Source organism: Nicotiana tomentosiformis, chromosome 10 (genome assembly GCF_000390325.3).
Source record: "Nicotiana tomentosiformis chromosome 10, ASM39032v3, whole genome shotgun sequence".
Classification (NCBI taxonomy): domain Eukaryota; kingdom Viridiplantae; phylum Streptophyta; class Magnoliopsida; order Solanales; family Solanaceae; genus Nicotiana; species Nicotiana tomentosiformis.
Genome location: NC_090821.1, coordinates 12,365,347 through 12,376,705, shown reverse-complemented (window position 1 = coordinate 12,376,705; position 11,359 = coordinate 12,365,347). Strand labels below are relative to the sequence as shown.

The window sequence follows — 11,359 nt, the reverse complement described above, 5'->3', positions numbered from 1 at the left end:
ACTGCTTGATCATATATATCTACATCCAAAAAGCAATAATATAAATGACTACTTTTGACATTAACACGTAAAAGAGTATGACAATTGTAATGTCACTTAACTGACAGATGTAGCAGCTCTAGTTAGCTTAACTTAATCATAGCAGTTATTGATTAGTTCGTTAACTCATGTAGTTAGTCGGTTAGCTCAGCTCGGTCCTTTAAATGGTTAGCATCTCTTGCACCCTATTTTGCACTAGACAAAACAAGATTCAACTTGTGATTTCTCTGTTGTTGATAAAAGAGAATCGCCATCTAATATTTAAAGGTATACTAGAGTACCTATTTAGTTACTAAGTCATGTTCCTTATAAGTCTGCAAACCGGTGAGATTATGAGTAAGAGTTCTTGTTCTTATAAGGGAAAGGTACTAGACACCCCTTAAAATCTACATGAGGTAGCTCCATAGGAGTTAGACTAATTTTAAAGGATCAATTATTTGTACTATGCTTGATTACTATTTAAAAGTACGGCTTACTGTATATCTAAGGGAGAGTATATAAAGGGGATGTGAGACTTAAAAGGAATGTGAATTTATAAAGGAGTTTAGAGATATGTTAAAAAAGTTCTGAAATAGGTATGTAAGTGGTCTATATTTTATAAGGCTTGTAGAATGAGGTTAAGTTATGAAAACAGTCGATGGTGTTCATATAACTCTAAAAGGTCTTTGTAAGAAGGTGAACCTGAATGTACCTTGATTTCTAAAATTTGAAGAGAAATGGTCTTTTAAAAATTCATTTGGGTGATGGTACTTCACTTTTTATAAAAAAATCTTATTTATCTCTTGATAGTAAAGAGGACGATTCTTTTCTGATTTTTTCTTTTTGAAAACGGGACTGCTGTATTGACTAGATTCTGGGCTTCATTTTTCTTTAAAGAAAAGGCAAGTGAGCGAGAACAGAGTAAAGAGATGAGTAAATTATAATTAGCGAAGTGATGGTTAATTGTTAACTAATTCCTTTTAAATCCTAAATTATTTAAGGCTTGCCTATGTTTCATATGAAATTAAAGCATGAAGATAAAGTACGTAATCTAATATATGAGTGTTATATACATGATAACAAAAATACGGCAAAAGCAACAAAGTAATAGATAAAAGGTAATAAAGCAGTAAACTAGATTAACGAAGCAATATATAATAACGAAAAGAATTGAGGGAAAGAGGACTGGACTCTGGTAATTGGGCCTCAAGAAGGCAGGCCCAACAGTAGAGATATGCGGCTACAGCTGATTTTGGACTCTCCAAACGTGACAAGGCTGGGATTGAGCCTGAGTTCCTTAGGAACTTAGCTTGCCCAAAAGAGAAAGAAAGTCATTAGATGTATATTCCATATTTTCGGCATATTTAATCATGCATGAAACATATATAAACAGATGACTGGAACCATATTAAAACATCAATAGTCTAACACTACGAGAAATTATATTAATGTGGTAGTTATATATGACAAATAATTTATATTAAAAATCTTTTATTTTCATTAAACACTAAACCCCTAAGGAACCAAAAGTGTCAATGAATAAAGGGCTAAAGAGGGAGTTCTACTCAAGGTCGATGCCCCCTTTGAATCTCCCGACACTTCAAAGTTTCCAATGGACGCAAGGCCTAGGGCAATGCTTGTGCCGGGGAGAGCAGCCCAACCTAGAGTCAAACTCCATTCCCAAATACCCTTAACTACTAACGACTTATTTTCCCTATGGGTTTGAGTGCCAATGAGGCTCTTTCAATGTAAACTAAGTGCTACAATATCACTTACCACAAATGTATACTTTCCTTCCTAATAGAATAACATAAGGGCACACATACTACATTTGATACCAAATAAAGAATACATATCAGGTAAATCTAAAGGTCAGGCTTTCGATCACATATAAGAGAGAAACAGAAACATCATAACATACAATTAAATGGTCTAATCATTAAGAAAAATATATTAAAAAGGAAAGTGAGTAATACAGAGTTCATATATGCAGCAAATGCTCCTACCCTAACAGACTAATGATGCAATGATTAGTTTTCTACTACCACATGCATGGGTTAGCAACATTACTTGGAATTTCAAGAGATTTTAATAAAGGTTCAGAAAAATAGTCATAACTAACACCTTTTACATAAGTTACCAAAGATATCAGAAACATGACCAAACTCTCAACATGACTGCAGGTTCACCGATTTGAACATAGAATCCCTAAGGGCTCAACAGAATCATATTCCTAACAGTATTAGTCTCGAACAAGCCATCATGTTCAGACAATATCAAACAGAGACTTCTTTCAAGGTTTAAGAATCAGATTGACAATAAGGAAAAGGCTGGGTAGTTCAGGACAAAGCACGAGATCAGGAGTGAAACATAGAGCATACAATATACAGTCAGTTATGTATGAAAACTTCAAATGAAGTTATGACTTCATATAGAAAGTGGAGCTTTGCACATTATAGAATCAAGTTAAACATGCCATGAAGGGAGAGGGGTTATAGATAAAGAGAATATAACACCAGAACAAGTTTACCTTAGTGTATAGTCTAGATTATCATCTAAATGTAAAGTAATCATACTCAACTTTAACAATCACCACTTGATTAACAAGAATAACTAGGTCATACTTTTAGGGAAGAAAACTTGATGATAACTGCATATAAGCTTCACAAAGCCAACAATAACTTAAAGAAGTTAAAGACAGGGAAGTACTACACCTAAATAGGTGCTGGCTTAAATATGCAACTGAGGGTTGCATCTAAACATGAGACATCTAAATTTAACTTAACAGCAACCAACAGTCAACTCTAACAAAACATGTTCAAACAAGACTATTTCAACAGATGCAACCAATAGTTAGATGAAATTATGAGAATGCCATGGTGATAACCCAAAAAATTACCTTCAGAGTTAACAGATACAAGTATAGAGAAGAAGATCATATAAGCACTTAGATTTTTCATGCTACAGTTAAATGGTAGGTGATATGAACTTATGAACATTCAGATTCATTTCAGTTATGATTATCAAATAATAAACTCGACCACAAGACAAACAAAATACAGAGAAGCAACATATAAATGTAAAGGTCACTGTAGAATCATCAATTAAAGGCTATGAAGTTTATGTAAGTATGAACAATCATTCGAGGCACATTACCACTTTAGTAATGCAGATTATTTAGACTCGGAAATGAAAGTCATCAAGAATCACATAATAGTTTGATAAATTACTAATTAAACACTCAAGAGACAGGACATGTGATCATAGACAAACAACATATTGTCACAAATGGAAGATAAACATTTCCATGCTAATGGTAAGCATGATAAATAACTATAATTCACAAAAAACAAACAACATATCCATAATGCTCATATAAGATGATTAAAAGAGAGAAATTAGGAATGCACTGACCTTTTCGAGGACAACATACCAAACAAAGATCTCTCTTAGTTGCTTAAGACCCCAAAAACTTCAAGCTCTAAGCAACGGTAGTACTCAAAAACGAAAAGGGAAAACAGTAATGTAACCTATGTTTTTGATCTCAGAATTGCTCTTAAGTGATTGTGTAGATATTTTCAGTGTTAGGTCGTGTTTTTGGTGAGAACATTAAAGGCTCTATTTATAGTGCAATTTAAGGCTCTTAGGGTTTCACAGATTCAAAGCAATAGTAGAAAGTGACGCGTGGTAGATGATGATAGCAAGATTGAGTAAAATTCAGAAAGAAATAAAGGGGAAAAAATGTTGAGATTACCTGAGAAGAGGAATCAACCGTTGAAGGCAAAGAACAAACGGACAAATCCTAAAACCCAGCGGTCACTGCGTTTGACCTATGGGTACAGAATTTTCCTGAAAAAACTCTAAATAAGCTCTATGCATGCTCCTATTTGACGGAGCATTAGAGGAATTGAACGTTTTGAAGTTTCATGTTTAAGCTAGGGTTCCAAATTTTAGGCGTTTTCAAATTAAATAACAAAAATGGGAAGAAATCAGTAGGATTCGCGGCTAGGGAAGACAAAAGGGATGATTTGGTTGTCGGTTTGTATACCTTGCACAGATTTGTGCAAGGTCTCTTGACTGATGAGCATGGAGGGTTTGAGAGATTACAGAGGAAAAGAGGAAAGAGAGGCGACTGGTCAAATGGGAAATGAGTAAGGTTTTGGGGTGTCTTAGAGTTGAAATTGGGAGATTGGATTCGGGCCATTGGATCATTTGATCAACGACTCTAGTTTTTAGGGAGATGAAGATTTTATAAAATGTTAAAAATGCTAAAATCGACGACCGCTGGATCTCTCTGATCAGACGTTTGAGATTAAATCTTAATAAGTTTAAAGAATAATAAGGAAATGGGGATTAGACACGGATCATTGATGAGATAGATTAACGGTCCAGATTCATTGTGCCTTCATTGTGAGTGAGAGAGGTGGGTGATGTGGCAAGTGCTGATTGTTTAGGGAGAGGGACGCAGATCGCCATAGTGGACTAGAGGGGTTGCTTGGACTAGGTCATTTCGGATTGGGCTTGGTCATTTGGGCCAAAATTAATTTAAAGAATAGCCACTTTATGTTTAGATTGAGAATTGCAATTATAGCCTTTAGCCTCTTTTGATTTCCTTTATAATTAAATTAAATAAGCTTAATAATGTTTAATAAAATATGGTAAAATTATTATTATATATACTAATAATTACTTTAATTAATTATTTATAAAATACTTTGTTTTTTTTCTAAATTGCAACATTAATTTCGAATTTCATATAATAATCTAATTAACTAGAAATTAAAGTGTAATTTATCAAATTAATTATAGAACCTATGTAATGTATATATAAGAATTATTTTAATAATTTTAAAAAATGGTAAATCTATTTGTAATTACATAATGTTAATACTATGCGATTAATTTTAAAAACTAATACATAATTAATTTGTAAAATAAGTATTTGTTACTAGAAAAAATATTTATTGTAAATTATAAAGTAAAAATAAATTAATTTTAAAAGGGAGGGTCAAAATTGGCCGTCAACAACTGCCCTCTTTGACCGGAGCCGATGAAAGAGTTTTCGGGCAAAGAAATTAAACCAAAGCCAATTTTGTCCCGACTTTAGGCATGTATTGCAGGAGCAACATGAAGATTGTGAATTGCAGGATTGAGTTAAGGAAGAATCTAGGAAGATTTTTGGGAAAATGTTTGGAGATATTGGGGTCGAATTCTGGTTTTGAATTACTTACATACCTCGGGCTTAACTAGGATCAGGCCTCATGTAGTTCTGGAGTGAGGATTTTGGGGAAGCGGAACTCGCAGGTATTGCCCCAGTATCATGTTATGACGATACGGCGATACGGAGGATTTGGCACCCATGATAGCTTGAGTTTTGCGGCTTGATTTTGAAGGATTTGAAAATTTTGAGTTTCATTGATCGTCTTGAACTTGGATCTTAGGCCTGCTAATGGGTTGGCTGTCCCCATAGCATTGTGGTTCGGTCTGCTGCTAATAAAAGTTCCACGCTGCGGTGTTTGTTCCTATAAAACAAATAAAATACACGTATACCAATATATTGTAATGCAGAATATATTAAGATGCGATGTAGATGATGCAGGAATGACGATGCCTGGCTGCCGGTGAGCCGTTATTTGGGATCGAGATGATAGGATACTTGATCTTGACTCTATTTGTTAGCCGGTCTGTGTATCGTTCCGCAGTTGTCGAAGCATTTGAAAATTGTATCCTCTTGTTGGGAGAGCTTGAGTGATAGAGTGCATCTCCGCTTGTCGGGAGAGCTTTGCAATGAGCAATGTCTCTTCTTGTCGGGAGAGCTTTGATTTGTAAAGTGCGTCTCCGCTTGTTGGGAGAGCTTTATACTGAAATGTAAAGTAGCCTCCGATTGGGAATGATTGACTAAATCGTAATCATGGCTGAAGCTGCATGAGCAAAGCGTTAAAACATTCAAAGTAATAGTAAATGAAGTAAAACCATGCCCAAGAGGTACTCTTGACTGCGAAGCTAAGTTGTGGCCATCGATTGGCAGAATGTGGATGACGAGGTTTGCGACTGTCTATTCTGGCATCCGTTGTGATGGAGCGGCGATGCGAATTACTTTGTTGGAGAAGTTTTATAGTTTGCTATATACAAAGCTCCGATTGGCGAAGCCGACGTTCGATTTATACAGGATACCCCTATTGATTGAGCTGTCGGTTTGCTATATATAGTTCTTTAATTGGTGAAGACGACGTTTGATTTTGTACAGGGCACTCCGATTGGTTGAGCTGACGGTTTTCTATATACAGGACTTTAATTGGAGAAGCCGATGTTCACTTTTGTATAGGGCGCTTCGATTGATTGAGCGGGTGATTTGCTATGTACATGTTTTTCCGTATTAGCTATCTGATTCCGAGGTACGTGCAAAGGATTCAAAGGTTAACTTTAGCTGTACCTGAGACAATTCAAGTAAATAAGGAAGAGAGATAATCTTAGGCAAGTGGCGGGTCCGTCATTTGCCCTAGTGTGGTCTTAGTTCTTCCTTACTCCTTGTTGTCCTTGCAGTCAAATAAAATTTCTTAGTGGGTGGGGGGGGGGAGTTGGTTTGTGTCAACCACAGTGTTGGTTTGCCCCAGCCTTTGACATGACTGTGTCGCGAAGTCCGGTAGATGGAACAGATTATGGTATATATATATTAGTCTTTAGAAAACATTCTATATATATATATATATATATATATATATATATATTTGTCTTTAGAAAATATTTTGAAAATGGTTTGTTTTAAGGTAAATGCCGTCATTACGGATTATGACATGTTATGAAAGGTTCTCCACACGCAAACGTATCCTCTTGAAACTTTGTCTTGCTGGTGTCGACCTCTCGTGATGCTTCCGCCAACGCGGTTGGTTGCTATCATGACTGCGTCCTAATTTGAACTAATGCATTACAAAGCTTTTCCTAAGGTTATGACTGAACCCTTTTAGGTTGCCTATGTATCCAAAACGGAATTGGGTCTGAACGTAGTTCTTGGATTATGATAAAATATGATGAAGATGACTGAGCCTGACTCAGGCAACCTACGTATCCAAATAGAATCAGGTCAAGACGTAGTTTGATTACAACAAATGTAAAATGATGAGATTTAAGAAGAAAAAATGGCCGAGTCTTACTCAGACAACCTATTTATCCAAGTGGAATCACACCAAATCGTAGTTCAATTACAAAAGACGACTGAATCCGATGAGGATTGCCTACGTATTCCTTTCTGAGGAAATCAAGTTGGCATAGTTCCTGGGCAATGTACAAAAGTGATATTTGGTTTTTCTAAAGATAAAGGGGGAAGAGAAACCGAACCCTACGTGGGTTGCCTATGTATCCCTCCGTGGTAAGTCAGGTTGAACATAGTTTTGTTATATCAAAAACCTAACTCTATTTGTCTTCAAACATAATATCTCTTGATTGCGTCCGAGTTGATAAGCTTCGTGTTGACTCTTCCATCCATTTCTGCCAAGATTAGAGCTCCGCCCAACAATGCTTGGTGAACCACGTAAGGACCTTACCAGTTAGGTGCGAACTTTCCATTAGCTTATTCTTGATGGGGAAATTGTTTCTTCAAGACCAACTGCCCCGGTGCGAACTGGCGAGGTTTCACTCTATTGTTAAATGCACTAGCCATCCTATTCTGATATAGCTGACCATGACATACTGCGTCCATTCTTTTCTCATCAATGAGCATGAGTTTCTCCTGTCTGACCCATATCCATTCTGCATCATCCAACTTTGCCTCTTGAATGACTCTTAAAAATGGTATCTCGACCTCTGCGGGTAATACAACTTCAGTGCCGTATACCAACATGTACGGCGTTGCCCTAGTGGATGTTCTTATGGTAATCCGATAACCCACTAAAGAGAAAGGTAGTTTCTCATGTCATTGCCTGTGATTGTCTACTATCTTTTGCAGAATTCTCTTGATATTCATGTTGGCTGCAATGGCTGCCCCATTTATTTGTGGTCTGTAGGTTGTGGAATTGCGCTGGATGATTCTGAACTTCTCACAGATTTCTCTCATGAGGTTGCTGTTGAGGTTAGCGGCATTGTCAGTGATGATAGACTCTTGCATCCCAAATTTGCAGACGATGTTGTTTCTGACAAAATCTGCCACTACCTTCTTCGTGACGACCTTGTAAGTAGATGCTTCGACCCATTTAGTGAAATAGTTAATAGCTACCATGATGAAGCGATGTACATTTGATGTGGCAGGCTCTATGTGTCCAATCACTTCCACGCCCCAAGCGGCGAACGGTCAGGGGTGAAACCATTATGTTTAACTCATTTGGTGGAACCGGGATAAAATCCCCGTGAATCTGGCACTGGTGACACTTCTGCACGTAGTTGATATTGTCACTTTGCATAGTCACCTGGCACTCATTTGGGGTCCGCATGTTCTTGCATGTATTTCCTCCAATAGTCTGGTTGCTTTAACGATGTCTACACATCTCAACAAACCTAAGTCTGGGGTCTTCCAGTACAGGACTTACCCATTGAGGAAAAAGCGGTTTGCCAGCCTCCTGAGGGCTCTCTTTTGACCATTAGTAGCATTCTCCGGGTATTCTCCGATTGCAAGGAATTTCTTGATGTCGTGATACCATGGTTTACCATCTGGTTCTTCATCTACATGGAAGCAATAGGCGTGCTGATCCTTGATCTATACCTCGATAAAGTGGATATAGTTCTTGTCTGGATGCTGGATCATAGATGATAGGGATGCAATGGCATTAGTGAACTCGTTCTGAATCCTGGGGACGTGCTTGAACTCAATCTTTGTAAACTTCTTGCACAACTCTTTCACAAAGTGCAGGTATGGAAGTATATTGACATTCTTGGTGGACCATTCCCCTTGGACCTGGTGTATCAACAAATTGTAATCTCCTATGACCAAAAGTTCTTTGACATTCATGTCGACTGCCATTTTGATCCCAAGGATGCATGCTTCGTATTCAGCCATATTATTGGTACAAGGGAATCTTATCTTTGCCAATGCGGGATAATGCTGTCCAGATTCTGAAATCAGTACTGCCCCAATTCTGACTCCTTTGAAGTTTGCTACTCCATCAAAAAATATTCTCCACTCAAGGTACGATTTTGCAATATCTTCTCCAGCAAATAACACTTCTTCATTGGGAAAATACGTATTAAGTGGCTCGTAATCCTCATCCACCAGATTTTCGGCGAGGTGGTCGGCTAAAATTTGTCCTTTGATAGCCTTTTGGGTTATGTACACAATATCAAATTCGCTGAGGAGAATTTTCCATTTAGCTAGCTTTCCGGTAGGCATCGGCTTCTGGAAAATATACTTGCGCGGGTCGAGCCGAGATATCAGATGCGAGGTGTATGCCGACATATAATGCCTTAGTTTCTGGGCAATCCAAGTCTAGGTACAACAAGTGCGTTCTATCAGAGTATACATGGCCTCGCATGACGTGAACTTCTTGCTTAAGTAGTAGATGGCCTGCTCCTTCCTCCTAGTTTTGTCATGCTGTCCCAACACACAACCGAAGGCGTTATCCAAGACTGCCAAGTAGAGCAACAATGGCTTCCCTGGTTCGGGGGGAACCAACACTAGTGGGTTTGAGAGAAACTCCTTGACTCTGTCAAAGGCTTTCTTCCACTCTTCTGTCCATTTTATGGTAGAATATTTCTTCAACAGTTTAAAAATGGGTTCACATATTACCTTGGATTGGGCTATGAAATGACTGATGTAATTCAATCTACCCAGGAAACTCATGACATCTTTCTTGCTCTTTGGTGGAGGTAATTCCTGAATAGCCTTGATTTTTGATGGATCCAATTCTATCCCCTTCCTTCCAGCGGGGACTTCGAACACACACTTTGCTGGGTTTAACTTTAAACAGTACCTTCGCAGGCGTTCGAAAAATTTCCTCAAATCGTCCAACTTCTCCGAACTCTTTTGAGACTTTATGATGACTTCATCCATATACACTCCGATCTCCTTATGAATCATGTCATGAAAGAGGGTTGTCATAACCCTCATGTAGGTGGCGCCGACGTTCTTGAGACCGAACAACATGACTCTATAACGATAAACTCCCCAAGGTGTATTGAAGGCCATCTTCTCTTCATCTTCCTCGTGCATCAAGATTTGATGGTACCCAACGAAACAATCCACAAACGATTGTAGTTCATGCTTCGCGCAATTTTCGATGAGGATGTGGATATTTGGCAGAGGGAAATCGTCCTTTGGGATAGCTTTGTTGAGACCTCGGTAGTCCACACATATTCTGGTCTGTCCGTCTTTTTTGGGTACTGGGACGATGTTTGCCACCGGCTTGGATAATTGGTGACCCTTACCATATTCGCTTCTATCTGTATGGTCACTTCTTCCTTTATTCTCAGACTTATATCAGGTTTAAATTTTCTGTGTTTCTGCTTGACCAACGGTCTGGTAGGATCGGTGGGCAGCCGATGCGAGACAATGTCAGTACTTAATCCGGCATGTCATCATAGAACCATGCGGAACACATCGATGTACTGTCGGAGGAGCTCGAGCAGTTTTTCCTTCTACTCGGCTTCTAGGTGAATACTGATTCTGGTTTCTTTTACGTCTTCTTCACTTCCAAGATCGACCACTTCTGTTTCTTCTAGGTTGGGCTTTTTCTGACTCTCCAACTGCTCGATTTCCTGTGGGAGATTGTTGGGCATCATGCTCTCGTCATACTCTTCATAATTCGGGTCGTTGCACTCAAAACTTTCGTAACATGTCATAATCGCAGAACGTGGGTTTTTAGCATTTTGATTATTGAAAAGAAAAGCTAAGTATAAATAAGCGGTAAATAAAGTTGCAATATTCGAGAAAATGATTCTTTTTATTTCATCAAAAGGGGAACGTCTTAAGTGTTCACAAGAGGCAAATGACAAAAAGGTACAGACACAGTGCAAGCCTCAATTGACCGTGTGCTTTTTCAAAAAGAAAACGTTTACTGTTCCATACTACTAAGACTCCCGGCGATCCAAAGATGGACTGTCGGTCTAATTTCACAGATCTTTCCCTAGTTTGGCATCCCTGATAGTCGGTGTTTTGATGTCAGTCCCTTCACAACATTCTTCAATCATATTCACAAACAAATTTCCCATCTCGTCGATGATATCATCTTCAGGTACTGAACATTGTCCCGGACTTGCAACATGCTTTGGCATAAAAACCTTTTTTCGGAGCTAACGGTGCGAGCATTCCTTTTCGGAGGTTGATATCCTATTTCAGCCCTTCCTTTCTACCCATTATATTCAATTGGCTCTGTGATTGCGTCCGACTTGGCTCCCAGCCCTATTCCTGGTCTGTATC

The 11,359-nt window shown here is 38.3% G+C and overlaps 1 protein-coding gene across 1 annotated transcript; it reads right to left on the bottom strand.

The window, feature by feature from the left end:
* Positions 1–8,704: 8,704 nt before the first annotated feature.
* LOC138899770 (uncharacterized) lies at positions 8,705–9,334 on the bottom strand. Its single transcript, XM_070186460.1, has one exon. The coding sequence runs from the start codon at positions 9,332–9,334 to the stop codon at positions 8,705–8,707; it is 630 nt and encodes a 209-aa protein (XP_070042561.1).
* Between the last annotated feature and the right edge of the window lie 2,025 nt (positions 9,335–11,359).